General features: G+C 38.2%; 1 protein-coding gene across 2 annotated transcripts; it reads right to left on the reverse strand.

The window, feature by feature from the left end:
* Window positions 1–1,548: 1,548 nt before the first annotated feature.
* LOC123760305 (Regulatory particle non-ATPase 2) lies at window positions 1,549–18,981 on the reverse strand. Of its 2 annotated transcripts, none has more exons than XM_045745880.2 (9): window positions 18,844–18,981; window positions 16,283–16,400; window positions 14,608–14,777; window positions 12,890–13,074; window positions 12,462–12,692; window positions 9,962–10,243; window positions 8,026–8,252; window positions 6,870–7,119; window positions 1,549–3,399 (listed from the first exon to the last, which is right to left on the reverse strand). In XM_045745880.2, the coding sequence occupies exons 1-9, from the start codon at window positions 18,863–18,865 to the stop codon at window positions 1,900–1,902; spliced, it is 2,985 nt and encodes a 994-aa protein (XP_045601836.1). In that variant the 5' UTR covers window positions 18,866–18,981; the 3' UTR covers window positions 1,549–1,899. The 2 variants fall into 2 exon arrangements, with proteins under 2 accessions (XP_045601836.1, XP_069194470.1); XM_069338369.1 differs by having other exon boundaries at window positions 18,752–18,879.

Consider the following 18,981-nt stretch of genomic DNA (forward strand, 5'->3'; position numbering starts at 1 on the left):
ACCCACTGTTGAGATCCTGAGTCAAACGAACATTTCTTCCCGCATTAGCTGTTTCAGGCATCACAGTGCCAAAATTAAATTTAAACAGGAACTAATCACACTCGAAACGTTGAGCATCCATATATTATGAGGGGCAGACTACACATTGCACATAAAACAGCAAATAGCTAAACACTTCCAATCCACCAAGAAACTGGGTCACATGTAAGCACATGCAGCCAAGATCACGCTAACTCTACCGGCCAAAGAAAACGAGAACATTGCAACATCATCATCAGGCATCATCGTGATCTGACGCCATCACAACAACATCCATCACCGCCTACTACTCGAATCAAGCGTAGACTTTTTTAAATTCATTATTCACAACATTATTTAGTGTATGTGGGTTAGGGTCTGAATAGATGAGGGTAGTATCATCAGCAATTAACTTCTAGAAATCCACGATCGTCGTCGCCCCTAAATCAACACAACAACTTCCAGAAATATCGTTTATCAAACGGTCAACAGTGACGTGCTACCCTACAGGTGCCACTTGTGAGGAGGTCAATAGAAGAATTTATCACGCAAATTGCTCGTATCATAAAGAATATGACAGTGTCGCCGGCGCTTCTTACAGTACTGCCTTAGGAATAATTAAGCGGGGTAGAAATAGCCTAAGCTACTCTATCCCTTTGAGATGTATTTCTTTCTTGTCTCAATAAACATACTTGAACTTGAGGAGTAACTATTGGGTAGTGGGAGCAAGCTCTTCATCCAATGATCAGATGAAGCTTTGCGTTATTGTATCTGCTGGGTATCTTAACTTCTCCACACTTGAGTGCTTACTTACACATCTGTTACCTCATCCTGGTACCATTGTGAGACTCCATTTGGATGATGCAGTACAATTTCTTGACATTAGATATCATCCTAATGAAGAGCTTAGTTTATAGTTAAATTCTTATGCACCCTATACCCATCCCTTGGCCAAGGTCGCAAAAGACTAATAAATCTTTCTTCTTGAGGTTATCTTGAGATGATTTCGGGGCTTTAGTGTCCCCGCGGCCCGGTCCTCGACCAGGCCTCCACCCCCAGGAAGCAGCCCGTGACAGCTGACTAACACCCTAATATTTCCCTTCTTTAGGCCTCCTCTCCACCATTGAAGGTCTATAATTATCTGATCCTCTCCTCTGGCCTCAGCTACATTTTGTCATTCACCATGGCGGCCGCTCCAAGCATACTAAGCACCACATGTCCCTTCTCTTGCTTGCCTACATTCAACTTCCATTGCACTCCTGAAAAAACAAAGGACCCTAAACCTCTAAACAGCCGTCTCCACCCAGCACAGACCTAGTATTACCTGCTCCTACCACAGTTATTATGCCATCCACGACTTATATTTATCTACATGGCAATAACCTGTCCTATCACTCCCCTGGCCGAGCGATGTAAAGGATAGTCATAATTGATTCAAGAATTGGACACTAATATTAAGTCAAAATTATGGCTAGGTCTGAGGTTTTGTCTCCAATATATTGGGGAGGGGGGGATGATATAAAATCATAGTGAACAAATAACTTTTATTATTTCAAAGATGGGTTCATATAGAAACTTAATTCTACTAAAATCAGTTTTATCTTGTAGATTACAGTAGTGATGAATGTTAAGGATTTAGCTCTTAGAATTAAGAATTTACAAATAAACTTTCTTACCACATTAAAATAAATTAAATTAACATTTACTAACAGTATTACTTGTAATGGAAAAATAATTGTCCAAACTGCAGATAATATCTTTGAAGAAAAAGCCACCAAATACTTCTCATTGTCATAAAATGTCTTATTATTGTTATTTTCAACTGTAAAATTATTAAAACACAGTAAATAGTTTTTCAAGATATTTTGTTATTGCTAAAATCTAATCTTCATCAACATATCTGAAGGGCTCGGGAGGATCTGGCTCAGTTTCTTCTTCAGTTTTGGGACCCAGAGCAGGAACAGGTTGGACCAATTCTTCACTGTCTTCAGGTTTCGTATCTCTCATCAAAATGATTCCGCCAATGCTGAGTTCCTTCACCGGGGCATAGCGTGATCCCTCTGCCATGCGTACAACTTTAAGCTGGCCTTTCATTACTCGTGCAGGATTACTTAGCAAATCAAAAGCAGGTTCCTCTTTCTTCTTCTCTTCTTCCTTTTTCTTTTCTTCTTTCTCCTTTTCCTTCTCTTTTTCTTCCTTTTCCTTTTTCTCCTTTTCTTCATCAACGTCCATCTTTTCATCTTTCTGTTCCTTTTTCTTTCTTTCGTCATCTTTCTTCTTTGCTTTTGCTGTTATAGAGAGAACTGCTGTTACCTTCTCTGCTACTTCCTTCTTTTTCTCTTCTAGAGGTGCTGGATATCCATAGGTGGAGGGTTTAGCATTTGAGAGAAACTGCATCTTTGGCATTTTTAATTCAGAGTTTAAACCAATTAGGCAAGTAGGTGTGAAAGCCATTGACAAGAAATGTGCCAATGGGAACCAGTACCAGAACTGAGTGAAAACAAACATGCCAACAACTGAAGTCATACTGGTATGTCCTGTGCGAGATTGCAAGGAAATGGTCATGTTGCGTCCACCAGCATCAATAATTCCCTGAGCAAGAATAGCTCCAAACTTTGCAATAGAATCTTCATGTTTATCTCCAATGACTTTCGAATACAACTGTCGGAAATCTTTCACTTTGGAACAAGTGGATTCTGTTTGCTGTATGAGTACAAGAGCAGACGCAATGAGAGCTCCTTGGCGAACAAAATTCACAGGATCATTAGTGAGTGGTTCTAGCAGACCCAAGGCTTCCTTCTGTCCAGTGCCTGAACATGCAACACCCAAAGCCATGGCAGCACCGTACCGAACATGAGGATTGTAAGATTCAGACAGGAGAGATACCATGCTTGGCATTTGCTCAGGTGATCTGAACAGCAAGAACCCCAAAGCTTCTACAGCAGCCCGTCTTACATCATTATCCACATCAGAAACTGCTACATGCAGCAATCTCTTCATAGCTGGAGTTGACGCAGTGCCACAATAAGCCATAGCCACAGTGTACATTGCAGCTCGTCTTAAAATTGCATCCTTATCTTCACTAAGTTCTGTGATGAGACGATCGGCCTGATCTTGCTGGCCATACATATTCAGAGCAATGCCCTGGGCTAAGCCTCGTAGAATTTTCTCGTGCTGTGTATCTCGTGCATAATTAACCATATCAGACACAGCTTGTTCATTTGCAGATCCCAACATAACCAAGCCCATTGCCAATCCTGCTGCTTCTCCTGTAACAGCATCATCTTGGAAAAGTGAATATTTTAATTGCTCATATACATCTGTGCGCTGCGTACCCATGGCTGCTAGACCCAAACCCAGGCAGCCACCATGACGAACAATCTGAAACAAAAGATTATATTAATAGTAAGAAAAACTAAATAAAATTTAAAGCTTTAATAAAAACATGATAAATACAGTATAAAATTTTGTTTTATTTCCAGTGGCTAGATTTTATTTTGGGCTGGGATCCATTTTTTGATAATCGGCATATTAATTCAGACAAAATAATAGGTGATTTATCCAGTATTAACCCTTAAGCTGTGGTCATCTTCATATAAAGATTTAAAAAACTATTGTCTGGGTTTTACACATATGATATGCAGCCACACAGAGTGCCTCCACCCAGTAATTATCAAAAGAAGTAATTAATTATCAAAAGAAGGCACCAAGCCGGGAAGGCTATGTAGCACCATCAAATAAGCGGGATATTCATAGGGCACTAAATATCACTAAGGATGCCAATATGAGAACAAAAGCACACGAGGTGAACGACATCGAAGGTATCCGAATTGCCAAGAATTCTATCAAGAAAAAAAATCACCTCAAGGTAAGGGACAAGTGACCACGAGAGACGGTCGGAAAGCAAGACACACGTTCGTCCTGGAAGTCCGGACATTCAACAAGGATATGCATGACTGTAAGAGGGACAATGCAGTTTAGACTCCACCCAGTAAAATGATAAATATTCACTCATTTTCGTGTTTTACTTACATTTTGCAAACAAATGAATAATTATATAATGAAAAATAATTTTTTGTATTTTTGTGCACAGGAGGGTTCATAGCGGCTGTCTAAGGGTTAAATGGGAAACCCCCTTTGAATTCCAAACTCCAACAAAATACAGAGGAATACATACTATGCATACATAATGAGAAAATCAATTGGAGCAATGAGGTGACTCGAACCGGCAATCAAGGAACTCCTAGCTGCACACCTTCTCCCCTGTACGATGACTTGGCGTTATACAACCTGGGATTCCATTGAATCCACAAGAAGTCTGAAGGCTTCTACTGAAGCCTGTCCAAGTTTTACATATCACCCCCCAAGCACTTTAGTGTAGGGAAAGTAGTTTATCAACCATATGCTCCTACTTCAGCTACACACAGTTACACTAAAATTCCAAAATGCTCAACAAAAATATGTCTAACATTAATAAAATTATATGAGTTGTGTAAATTTGGATAGGTTAGGTACATTTTAAAACAATAGTCAACAGTAATGGAATGTTATGGCACCTAATTGGTGTACATTGAAGTGTTCGGTGTAAATGTTAGACCCCAATTTTTCCCGATATGCAATTTCAACGGAACTTTCTTTTATAGATCAGGAAAATCTTTTTACAGTATTTATTGGATTGAATATATGCTGTTATTTTTGGGGGGGAATTGTTTACTTGTATTTATTGAAGATTTTTTTTTATCTGAAGCTTACTTGTTTTAAGAATAAATTGTATGTGGAAATGTAGTGTAGTATCGAAATTACTCTTTGAAAATGATTTAAAGTGTACGACTTTTTACAAAAAAATAGCAGTTTTCCAACCATGACATGACCTTTCCTCACTTGTGGCTCGTGAATTATATAGATTCGTTATGTTATAATGATATTGTGTATTTATCTTATGATTTGTGATGGTTTAAGAACATAAGAACAAAGGCAACTGCAGAAGGCCTGTTGGCCCATACGAGGCAGCTCCTATTTATAACCACCCAATCCCACTCATATACATGTCCAACCCATGCTTGAAACAATCGAGGGACCCCACCTCCACAATGTTACGCGGCAATTGGTTCCACAAATCAACAACCCTGTTACTGAACCAGTATTTACCCAAGTCTTTCCTAAATCTAAACTTATCCAATTTATACCCATTGTTTCGTGTTCTGTCTTGTGTTGATACTTTTAATACCCTATTAATATCCCCTTTGTTATGTCCATTCACCCACTTGTAAACCTCTATCATGTCACCCCTAACTCTTCGCCTTTCCAGTGAATGCAACTTAAGCTTTGTTAATCTTTCTTCATATGAAAGATTTCTAATTTGGGGAATTAACCTAATCATCCTACGCTGGACACGTTCAAGTGAATTTATATCCATTCTATAATATGGCGACCAAAACTGAACTGCATAATCTAAATGGGGCCTAACTAGAGCAAGATATAGCTTGAGAACCACACCAGGTGTCTTGTTACTAACGCTGCGATTAATAAATCCAAGTGTCCGATTTGTCTTATTACGAACATTTATGCATTGATCCTTTTGTTTTAAATTCTTACTAATCATAACTCCCAGATCCCTTTCGCAATTCGACTTCGCAATCTCAACACCATCTAGCTCGTATCTTGTAACCCTATCATCATTACCTAACCTCAGAACTTTACATTTATCAGCATTAAACTGCATCTGCCAATCCTTCGACCATTTCAAAACCCTATCTAGATCAACTTGAAGTGATAGTGAGTCCTCCTCCGAATTAATTTCCCTACCGATTTTCGTATCATCGGCAAATTTGCAAATGTTGCTACTCAAACCTGAATCTAAATCATTTATATATATTATAAACAACAGAGGTCCCAGGACAGAGCCCTGAGGCACCCCACTTACAACATTTTCCCACTCTGACTTGACTCCATTTATACTAACTCTGTTTCCTTTGGTATAGCCATGCCCTAATCCAGCTTAATATAGCAAACTAATTTTGTAATTTTGTTTACAATAATAAATCAGATTTTGTGGGTTTGAAACCTCAAAACTTGTCCATTCTCTAGAAAACAGATAAAACTCTCTAGCTAAGTTAAAAGATTATTCATAAACATTTAAATATTCATTTCTTTCATGCATAATTTATTGAAAATACACATTGTTGTTGCTCTGGTTCTTTAGGGAATGCCTTTGCAAACATTTTGACACCATATTTTTGGCTATAACCCAACAAATAACTGAGAAAATATAAAATAATTGTAAACCATTTAAGCATCACTGAGCGGGACCTGTCAAGCCAACTATGTTTACATTTGGGAACATGAGGAGAGGAGCAAAATCCATTATATATACACTTTTGTTTTTGCACGTGTTCTGTAGACAATTCACATGTGAACATTTTGACACCAAATTTATAGTTATAACCTAACAAAAAGCCTAGAAAACAAAATGATTGTAAACATTTTTCGTACCACTGAGTGGCCCGTGACCACCCTGCGGAGTGCGGTACATTTGTAGTCGGGAACGCATGGAGAAGCCAGACCACTAATGTTAACCATACATAGTTTGGAAGGTTTTATGTTAATATGCTGTGGCTTAAAATGTAATTCTTTTATATGGAGCAATATTGTGCAATTTAGAAGCTGAGGCCATGCCTCAGCCCCAAACTTGTCACAAGTTAAAAGTAAATGTGAGGTGGCATTTAAAACATTGAATGGAAACTCATTAGAAAACAACAATTAAATCAAATAGACACGATAATCATGTGGTATCCCTTACCGGGGATACTTAATTATAAGACAATATTTCACAGGAAAAGCAGAGAACTCACATCACTGGTGGCATCTTTTGTTTGATTAAGAAGGTATTCAATTATATTGGCACCGTGATTCGCATGAATTAGTCCCAAGGCATACAGTGAGCCACTCTCAGCATATCCTGGACTGTTGGATTCCTTTGGCAAGTATGCTTGCATTAATGTGAGTGCTTCTTTTTCATGACCACGATGGATCACCCCTAGAGAAGCTGTTGCAGTCATCTTGGCCCAATTTGTTGCCCGGGACAACCATTCCAAATTATCTCTGCAAGAAAGCACAAATTATAAGTAACTTCAAGCCTGATTATTACATAGTAAATCCTCAAAAACTGGATTTTTAATATAATGGAAACCTTTAAAATTTACAATGAATTGACAATCTGAAAAATGTTTCAGTCTGGAAGAGGAAAGCTCATCTCTCAAAACCATGACAAAATCTGAATCGACTTGACAATACTAGGCAATTATACACATTTTAAATTTAACATAAGAATGTTATCATTAATGTTGTAAATCACAATCATACAATTACAGTTTCAATATTCTACTTAATGTATGTTTCTTCACTTCCCTGGTTCATTATAGTATGTCTAGCAAATGACCAAATCTACACATTATTGAAACGAAAACAACATTTTGGTGTTGTGAAAGGCACAGCAGTGCCATCCTTGCCTTGCACTTCACTAGTGGTTTAATCTAGGTTCGAGCCAGGAAGCTTCAAGTGTTCACCCCCAATTAGTCCAACAGTAATTGGGGATCTAGTTGCAAACTAATTGGCAGGTTGTATCCCAAGGAAAACTAGAAGGGTAAAGCTTAGCATGACCTATGAGAGGAGAACACTATAAACCTGATAGCAGGAGACAGAAGTTGTTTATTCCTGTACCCACCTGGGTAAAGAGAAAGATAATACATTGTGTATTACCATGGATAAACAACCACCACCAACCTTCAAAAGAATTTCATACTACAGCCTGGCACAGAAATAAATTTTATTGTTGATATGTCCTATATAGTGAGCCATTGAAGAAGTTCTTCTTGATAAAGCTATCAAGCTGTATAGTACAGTACACCAAAAGCTTTTCAAGTGACTGCTGATTAAGAATAATAAAATAAATAAATAATAATAATAAAAAGACTAGTAAAAATAGCAGCAAAGAAAGTAATGCCTTACCTAAGGAACTGATCAGATGTTGTACCACAATGCATAAAAGCATTAGCAATAACAGTTGCGGTATGACACACCGATGCACGAACTGCTTCTTTACTATGCCGCAAGATTAACATATCTGTATGATTGTTAGCGATGAGAAATTGAAGGTGCTGCTCAATAGTCATTTCACCACTAAGGATCCTAGCAAGCTTTTCAACTCGATTCTGATGAGTTTTTTCAAGCTCAGTCTGGAATAAGAAAAAATAGTCAAATTTATGACAGTATCAGTAAAGTATTAACAACATTATGATAATCATCAGTAAAGTTCCTTTCAATAAAATAAAAAAATATTATTCCTATATCTGGGGTTGAACCTGCCCATCCTCCAGAAAGTGGAAGATTTATATGGCTATGTGAAATGTTAAAGCAATGAAAGAAGGCAGAGATAATCTGCAAGAAAAAAAGCTTTATGTACCAAGTTTTAGCAAAACAAAACAAAAGAAGTTAAATTTAAAGATATGAAGTAAAAAATATTTGTAATGAACTAAAATGAAACGAGTCTTCATCCTTAACACCTTCGTTGCCACGGCAGGCGACTCACCACCCACCCCAAGGTAGCCCTAACGGGTGTACGTGAACTCGCCACCACCAACAAATGTTTATAGCTTTATGACCTTAATTTTCATGCTACGTCATTCAATTTGATACCAAATAGTTCACAATAGAATGCTGTAAAAGGGTATTTATATATAAGAACATATAAGTCTCACTTCTCTATACTTTCAATGAAAACTCATTAACCCTCATACGTGTTTCATTCAATGCTATCGTCACGGATTGGCTCTGTTCTTGATCAGTATCCATCTGGAAGTCAATTTCCAGTGTTTATAAAGCCGGTAACAACAAATACCCGAGATAAAATAACCGGAATGGGGGAACTTTTTTAACTCGAGGGAAGGCCGCGGCTGTCACGAGAACAGCGAGTCTCCAGTGTGGGTGGGCACCCACACGGTGGGGTCAGGATGCCACATGAGGTATACAGAGAATGGGAAGAAGTTGGCACTCATTTTAAAACACGTCCCATAGTATTCGGACAATAAACAGAATTTTTACCAATTTTTAAATTATTGATGTCATTTGCATCATCACGCATACATGTACTTCCTATTTAGGTTTTACGGGGGAATATGTGGCATTAGGCAATGAAAGTCTTAACACTTTTGCGGCCCGATCAAGCATATTCCGTCATGGAACAAAAATTCGGAGTCCCATGATGATGCAAACGGCGTCATTAATTAACAAATTTGTAAAAATTTAATATATTGTCCAAATACTATGGGACTTGTTTTAAAATGCGCGCCAACATCTTTCCATTCTTTGTATAGCCCATGTGGCATTCTGACCCCACCATGTCGGCACCCACCCACACCGTTGGCTCACTGTTCCTCTGACCTCGCTTGTAACAGCCTCAGCCTCCCTTCGAGTCGAAAAGTTCCCCATTCTGGTTATTTTCTCGGGTATTTGTTGTTACTGGCTTTATATACACTGCAAATCGACTTCCAGATGGATACTGATCAAAAACAGAGTCAATCCATGACAAAAGCATTGGAAGAAACATGTAGCATGAGGAAAAATGATTGAGTTTTCATCGAACGTATAGAAAAGTGAGATTTATATATACTTATATGCAAATATCCCATTACAGCATTCTATTGCAAACAATTTGATACCAAATTGAACAAGGTAGCAAGAACATCGAGGTGAGAAAGCTGACAAGTGTAAACATTGGGGTGTTGTGGTGAGCTCACGGGCAATGCTCGACCTGACCTTGTGCAGTGGGTCGCCCACCACACCAGCAAAAGTGTTAAGGCTTGTAGGCAGACTCTTATCTAGAAACTCAATTATATTTAGTGATAAAAGAGAGTATAATTCACTAAAACAATGAAGTGCAATATACCAAATCATCTAGTGTTTTTTCTTCACTCATGGGTACATCTCCTCCTTCATCTGTGGCTGCTGTTGTCCCATTCTTATCTTCATCTTCAGTGGCACCATTATTTGTTCCTCCAGCAGGTGTTGCAGTCGTTGAAGAATTTGTACTAGTAAGGGCATCAACATCTTTTAAAAGAGAAGGTACCGGGGCAGTGGTACGCAGACCTTGCCGTACATGAGACAATAGATCCTGTGTGGCACTCTCGTACAAGTCAAAGCCAATTTGATAGGCCATTAGTTCATTGTCCTGTAATAAAACAATCAAAACAATAAAATATTCACCACAATCAAATACCAAATATATTTGTAATAATAGTAAACCACTTGCACTAAACAAGAAACCTCTTGTAAAAGGAGTCCCTTACTGTCACAATTCACTACTTGACTCTCACAATTGTTGTTCTTAGCTGATAGCAGTAAACAGAATTTATATTCATATATCATGTAATCCATCTACATTGCCTTATATATTTGGGTTAAAATCTATTTAATATTAATTTATCTAATTTGAGGTTTAAAGTTTTCCTTGAACACACTACAGTTCTCCACTGTTTTTACCTTCTTCATTAGCTTTATGTCATCTGCAAACTTCAACATGTATAAGCCCTCTCAACACCACCTCTCTGACTGTGACCCCCTCCGCATAAGACAACAGTGTGTGTACCATCACCTCACCCCCATCCCTCAACAGTGTGTGTACCATCACCTCACCCCCATCCCTCAACAGTGTGTGTACCATCACCTCACCCCCCATAACACAACAGTGTGTGTACCATCACCTCACCCCCCATAACACAACAGTATGTGTACCATCACCTCATCCCCATCCCTCAACAGTGTGTGTACCATCACCTCATCCCCATCCCTCAACAGTGTGTGTACCATCACCTCATCCCCATCCCTCAACAGTGTGTACACCATCACCTCACCCCCCCCCCCTCATACCTCAACAGTGTGTGTACCATCACTTCACCCCCCATAACACAACAGTGTGTGTACCATCACCTCACCCCCCATAACACAACAGTGTGTGTACCATCACCTCACCCCCATAACACAACAGTGTGTGTACCATCACCTCACCCTCCATAACACAACATTGTGTGTACCATCACCTCATCCCCCATAACACAACAATGTGTGTACCATCACCTCATCCCCATACCTTAACAATTTCAAAACATCACTTCAACATATCTGCAGTTATTCCATCTATACCAGGTGCCTTTTTCCTCTAGCCTATTCACAGCTTCTCAAATTTCTCCTTATGAGTCCTCTCTTCCAGTCTCTTTCATCAGCTCCACTCATTACAAAAGATGAGTATACTGTAATTATCTTTTCATTGTTTGTATCCGTGACTTTAAAATATTAATTCAACCACTTGGCAGCATTATTCACATCTTTTGAACACAGCCCAATCCCACTTTTTTTTTTACAGAAAAGTTGGTAATTTTTTTTAACCAAATTGTCAAAATATTCTACCCAAATCCTGGCCCATTACCTTATTATGAATTTTAATTTTCGTGTCTTGAAAGTTTCATTCCGATAGCCCAAGACATTTTCCAAATATCACACACAAAAATATAGGAATTAAGTACAGTATTCCTATTGAGGATACCTAATTAATGAAGCATTTGTAACTGAGCTATAGTTCAGGAATCCCATAAGAACTATAGTCCAGGTATCCTATAGAAATCCCAAATCATAAAGATGTTTCGTGATTGGATGAAAATATAACCCCTTTTGGACATGCATACATGTGCTAAGTTTTGCACAGAAAAGGCTAGCTAGGTATTTAATGAAAAAGTGAGCCAAGCAGCTCAGAATAAGGATTCAAAGCACACAACCTAACCTACTACCAAAGGGTTAAGGAAGCATTGCTTCAATGACCAGACCTTTGTCCAATGAAATATGTATGCCATGAACTTAAGAAAGAAGTTCACAAACATAAGCTGCATAATCCATAGTTGTTCTGCATTGAAGGATTGTAAACATCCCTACCAAGAAGTGCATCAACCAATTAAAAGGCAACATGATGTACCTTATTTTTGTTATTAAAGCTAGATTACAAGCAACAAAATATGGTTAACAGGGGGCGTGTGAATAAAATTAGGCAAAGAAAAATATATAATTATTTTGGAGTTATGTCTTGTTCATCCAATAATGATAGCATACACTTACTAATGACTTCAGTTATTTATGCAAGTGAAAAAAAGGTTAGAATAAATTTAGGATGTACTACAGAAGACTTATTTTAGTATTTGCATTAACTTTAAAACAATCACATGACTATATAGATCACACAAAGCTAATTAAAATAAATGTAAATGTTATAAACTGAACAGCATGCTGAAATTTTGGGTTGCAACAAATTTATGTAAACTGACAATATAAATAATTGAAAAGTACTTATATATAATATACATACCAATAAAGAAAAGAAAAACAGTACATATAATACTAACCATTGCTTCACTTTTGAGGCTGTCATTCTTAATGAGCTTGTCTAGAATTGAAGCTACTTCATGGGGCTTGTCCAAGTGAATTAAACACTGACACATGTTGACATAGTCTGGAGTGTCCAGGCCTTGATACAATGACACCAGCTGTTCCAAAACCTCATCACGAAACTTCCGTTGCTCTATGTACTGCATGGCTATCTTGTACGAGTAAGTAAGACTACCTACAATGTCATCCTGCAATGTAGGAAAATACGAAATGCATACGTCATTCTTCTTTTCATTATCTATAATAAAACACAGCATAATAATACCTTGTAAATTCTGACATTTGAGCTTTGGAATCACATCCTGCAATAAATCTATAACCTTATATTATACTATATTATTCCCCCCTTTTCTTTAGGCTGTACAGTACTCTTAACTCTACTTACTGATGTCATGATGGCTTCTTTGAACCAATCCATTCGATGAGTTTCAAGGGCTATTCCAATAGCGTGACGGTATTGTTGGTCTTCGATGCAGCGTTGAAACATATTATTTAATAGTGTCTCTAACCGTGGATCCATCTTGGCATCCTTCTGAGCACGTATTTTGATGTAATGATCAATGGCATGAACTGGTGGAAGAAAACAGAACATTAGAAATTTCAATGCTCGCATAATAATCTTATATTAGAATAGACTGTAGCAAAGGCTATAAGATTAGAATACTGTAGGTTATAACAAAGGCTACGTTGCCTATTTAATATTTTTAGAACCAGAACTAAAAGACTATATAATAAATAATAACTATGTGTCTGAAAGGTAATTTGGAATGGTAGAGGGGGACAGTTCTATATAATGGCTGTGTAATGGGCAAATGGAGACAATATGTTAAGAGCATAAAACATCTAGGATGGAAACTCAAACACCTATAAACTGGTAGTAGAGCAGCTGTCTCTGTAACAAGTTAGTTGTTGTTATGCTTCCATAATGGCTTAACAAGGTATTACTATCCAGTGCAATTATGTTTTGTTTACATTGATGCAAAACTTTTAAATTAAACAAAAAATAATTTGGTGTGCTACTGAATCAGCTTTGCACTGAGTGTGGTATGTGTTTATCCACATTTAATATCTAAAGAACAGGTGATAGATGCTCCGACATATTTTATCAAGTGAATGTTTGTTATCATTCATTTGGAGGCCTGGTCGAGGACCGGGCCCGGGGGTACGCGCCAAAATCATCACAATGTAAGTACAAAGGTACAGTATCACCAAATGGAAAACTATACATAATGACCATAATACGGTTCTTTAAAAGCGTAGACCTCAGGCAACAAATAGTTGTTACCATGGCCTAATCTTTCAAATTATTCGTGCTTAAAAACTAAAAGGACTGCATATAAAATACAGTACTAATGTACTGAAGTTACATTTGTGACGATAATCTCCTTCAAGAGATTGAGCCTGCTCTTCCCTCCAAAAATACGGCGATGCATCTATATAAAACTACTATGGAAGAAATGTCCAACGACAACAACATGTCGTTTGCCAGAGAGCAAAACGTATGCAGCCAGGAACACCTGCCTCACCTCAAACCGCCAAACTACCTGTCTTGTTGCCGGTTCCTCGCTGATTGGCCGCCGGTCTGGCTGCAACTGCACTCCACCCACTATACTACTTGATGTCTGGGGCCGCCACGACCTCAGTCCTCAGAATATTCAGTGCTTTCATACGGTTAACACGTCTTCCTAGTAGACGGAGCTTTGGCTTACGTGTACTAAGAGAGGTGATAGCTTAAAGCCAATATTCCTGCACCTCTCATTTTCTTGTATATTGCACAGCTTGTTATTGCTCACTTGTCTTAACGTAACTTTTCATTTTTTCATTTAATTATTCTTATTATTTTGATTGATTGATTTTATTATACGAATTTGTATGTCCATTTTATTCATGTTTTGCTTATCTAACGTAATTAAAATTCCATTGTTAAAATTTACTTGTGTTTTGTGTGTCTTCTCCTTACCTTACCACAGACGAAGTTCCAGATTTTCTATTTTTTTTTTATTCTATGTGACGAGGCCATACCCTTAGCTTTGAACAGCCGAACACCAACGCGTTACCGTCACACATTATTCTATAGGAAAATAATAATATAGAAATGAATACCTTTGATAGTGTCAATGTATAGTTGATTGGGGTCTTGGTGTAACATAGGACCAGATCGGAGAGCATATGTGAGCGAGTCCAAATAAGACCCCAAGTGGAAGTACACTTTGGACACAAGCAGAGCAGCCAACTCTTGCTTTGGAAAATCTCCATCTTCCTCAAGTCTTTCACTGTGGAAGAAAAAAATGAACATCATTAAAAATAAATTACTACAGGCAATGCTTATTTTCTTTGTAACATTTCTATACTGGGTTCAACTTGTATCAAATATCCCTATTATGAGACAAATATTAGTTTTACCATGATTCTATATCCTGGCACCAAAGCATGAGTATATAGATTTCAGTGCTGCTACTGTTAACAGTATTAAATTTTAAGATATCACTTGAGATCTCTACTCAAGCTTTGTTAAAAAGGACTAAAAAAATGAACTACCGAGATATACATGACCCAATAACAATAAAGACCATCCTTACACAACCACACAATAGTGCTGAAAATATCAGTGCAATACATGAAGACATTCTCCAGATAAGTACTGTATAACTCAAACATTGACACTCCAAAAAATTTTATGTTAAAATCAATAGGTGCAATATCGCTACCCCAATGATAACTAATTACTGTACAGTATTATGATTTAAATATACACAGTGCATGTACAATACTTTTATTTTATATTTAGTAATTCCAAAACACATCATCTACAGGAACTTTCTGAAGAACCACACATAATCATTGCCATACAAGTTTTTCCAAGTCAATGCAAAAACAAAGAATGGCCACACAACAGCACATAGCCCTGGAAAAGAAAACTATAATCAGTTACAATTCAAAATAAAGCTCCACACTTGTTGGATTAGCAGAACACACCAACGTGGAGATCCTACAATGTAATGGTGACCATAATTAGAGAAGAGGGGTAAACCAACTACAGTGGTACCTCGATTAACAAATTTAATCCGTTCCGACACCGAGCTCGTAATGTGAAACGCTCGTCTTGCGAAAAAACAACACTGTCGTCGGAGGCGTCCGAGAAGCAGCGGGAACGCTAGGAAGCACCATGTGGTTTGCTCATTAAGTGAGTGAAAGCTCGTCAATTGAGACAAATTTTCTGCGATTGGCTCGCTCGTTACTCGAAATGCTCGGAACTGGAGTCGCTCGTCACTCAAGGTTCCACTGTAACAACTTTCTGAACGCAGAAGCCGCAGAAACCGTGAAAGGAGACCAGAAGCAATTTTTATTGTGAGCCCAATCACTTGAGGTTAGGTGTGAGATCAGGTTAATTATTAATCACATGAGCAAAAGACACTACGCATAGAGGAAAGTGGGTATAGTAAAAATATGACACACACACATGTATATATTGGTGAAACTCCTATTAAAATGGGCAATATAATTATCTGGCTGACAACTGGTGCTGAGATGGCTGATCTCTAGGGGGGGGGGGGCCAGGCCACAACTTTAGCCATCAATATACTGTATTTTCGTTAATATCTCATCAAGTACCGATTCTACAAACCTGTGATATAATTTTATGGACCAGCTTTTATTTAATTCATAAGTTTCCCAAAACATTGTATATAAACAAATTATTCCACATCCAGTACAAATAAACTTTGCTTCAATATACAATATAAAGTAAAAGGACAACAACAAAAAACCAGGAACTCACATTTTCTGTATGGAGTCTGCTATTTCTGGCCAAAAGGTGTCTGTGATCTCATTAAGTCTCTCCAGTGCAAACACCCGTAGTTGGTCTTCATTCTCATCCAGCAGGGCCAGGATGCCCGCTGTGTGAGGACAAAATTTGAAACACTAGTATGCATTATGATTTATTCTTGCTACCAATAAAACATTTAAAAATGCTGAATATTTTGTAGACATTTGAGAAAATTGGAAACAAAATTTCCCTATTCTTTAAACTGGTAAAAAATGATATTAAAGGTAATTTGAGCATAGAAAATAGAGGAGATGGCAAAACAGATGAACATACATCATTTCCTGCAATGGTAGCGAGTGCATAAAGCACTGTATTACGAAACATCTGGTGACACGATCTTTGAAACCTCAAAGATCGAAATAGAAATGAAATTAAAATAGTACAGTACAAAACTAAATACAGTAGTACAAAAGTTCAAAACCCAAATAAGTAGATATTTGCTTCTGTAATTTTTTTTTGGTTTATTAACAATACAACACAAAGGCCAATTTATTCTGGTGTGAGAACATCTCAAGTTACCATTTTGGGCAGAGATATGTTAAGCACCTAGAATAATTTTAAAAACTTTATACTGTATTGGGAATAACCAAGCTTTCTTGACGTACAGCAGATGCAGAGTAGATCTAGGTTTCCCTCTATAGATGCATCTATAGAGCATAGGGAGAGAGAGAGTGTACCTATTTTTTTAACTTGGCTTGGACCAAATTTCTGAGAGTTTATATTAAAATGCACAGCATTATGTTAGGCAACAAGTGTTGATTTTCATAGCTAAAATGTTAACTTAAAGATTGAGTATACACTGGATACAAATATATAGAGCAATACACCATTCAGATACATACATGTATTACAGTATGTATACCGAAATATATGAGCAGCAAATTTATATTTTATTTTATCCTGTCCCTAAATAGTACAGTTTCCCCTGGGGCCTGTAACCAACATGCTCCCAATCCCTAGGTTATGTAAGTGTTCATTAATAAGATATTTCTCCACTTTCTCCGAGTACTGTATAACTATATAGCATCTGGAAGGAACACAGAGACATAAAAAATGGTGCCCAGGCACTTGGACCATCAGGGATCAAACGCCAACTCTAAGAAGCAAAGACGTCCCTCCACCAACTAGACCAAAGTGAATGAGCATGTACTAAATACTGTACTGAATTTATACAATAACATTTTAACTAATAAACTGAAGGAGAAATGCAAACACCAGCAGTAAATTATCCATTGGTTACTACCAGTTAAAATCAATTACAGGGTATATAATGAATAAACTATCTGACCTCAGGGAGTAGAAGAACTCCCGAGACCATCTCCAGGTAAGATCCCGGTAAGAATTTACTGAACATATTGCACTAATAAATAATTATACAGTACTATCTAAAATTTTCCCATTTCATGTGGACACAGGTCACTTAAAAAAAAAAAATTCAAATTAAGAATTTCAGTCCAGTGTGTGAAAGAAGTGTGTAGAGCAAGTGTAGAAAATTGATCAAATACAAAATATAGCAGCTAAAAAATTAGGATTTGTGTGCAAGTGTGCAAACAGTAGTACCTTAATTGAATTGAACTATCAGGGAGAAAGCGCCAAGCCATTATGACTATATAGCACTAGGAAGGGAGTGAGCATAAAGATTTGGAATGGAATGGAACGGGGGGAAGGAATGGTGCCCAACCACTTGGACAGTCGGGGATTGAACGCCGACCTGCATGAAGCGAGACCTTCGCTCTACCGTCCAACCCAAGTGGTTGGACCTTAAAAAGATTCCTGCAGGCAAGGTGATGATGTCACAGGCACCTCACAGTGTGCCGTATATAATAGCAATTTTAATTTGCTTTTCGGAACAGGAAGCCGGTGTATGCAAATATATACGTTAGGCTGGTATTCAGCCCCTCCCCCCTCCCCCAGGTCAAACTACAGACCCTCCCCCTGGGTGCAACCCCTCAACAGTCGCCTACCTTCCAGACACCTATTTACTGTGACAAGAAGCATTAGGAGAAAGGAAACATACCCAACTATTTGCCCCATCCGAGAATTTTTTTTATTTCATTAGGTTAAGTTAGGGTTGTTTACAAAGAGCAGCAATAACACACCACGACACATCCTGGCGGCCTTTGTGAACCCTGTCAGTGATCCTGGTCTATCATGACAAACTTCCACACCAATAGTGAAGCACTCCATTAACTTTACAATTTTAGCTATAGCGGCTGTGATGAATGAAACAGAGAGCTTGCAGTGTTTAGAGCTGTCCATGATAAAGAGACAGAGACAGAAAAAGGGAGAGACAGAGAAAGGGAGAGAGAGAGGGAAGAAGAGAGAGGAGAGTTGACAAAACAGGTACTTGGACACCAGAGGTCTGGCGGCCCACGGTTCCTACACTACACATATTATTACTCCTCCTCCTCCATATTACACCTCACTACTCGTCTCCTTGGCTCCCGGCCGACCTGTGCCTGCCCCCGGCGCCCAACACGGCCCCGGGGAAGGAGAGGGAGAGGGCACACTACCTGCAGATGTGATGAAGCCCATCTTGCTATGGAAGTGACTTCACAGATTTGATGGCAGCCACAACAGACGCTCGCCTCCTGCTGGCGGGCCTCGTCCTCCTCTCGCCCCTCACACACGCACTCACACTCAAAAATAAC

This window comes from Procambarus clarkii, chromosome 39 (assembly GCF_040958095.1).
Source record: "Procambarus clarkii isolate CNS0578487 chromosome 39, FALCON_Pclarkii_2.0, whole genome shotgun sequence".
NCBI classification, from domain to species: domain Eukaryota; kingdom Metazoa; phylum Arthropoda; class Malacostraca; order Decapoda; family Cambaridae; genus Procambarus; species Procambarus clarkii.

Excerpts from the sequence above, each read along its gene's own strand:
- LOC123760305 (XM_045745880.2), bottom strand. The coding sequence starts at position 18,865 with ATGGGCTTCATCACATCTGCAG. Across the intron at positions 14,778-16,282 it reads GCAGACTCCATACAGAAAAT|TGAAAGACTTGAGGAAGATG; the intron begins GTGAGTTCCTGG and ends TTTCTTCCACAG. Across the intron at positions 3,400-6,869 it reads CAAAAGATGCCACCAGTGAT|ATTGTTCGTCATGGTGGCTG; the intron begins GTGAGTTCTCTG and ends CTTTTGTTTCAG.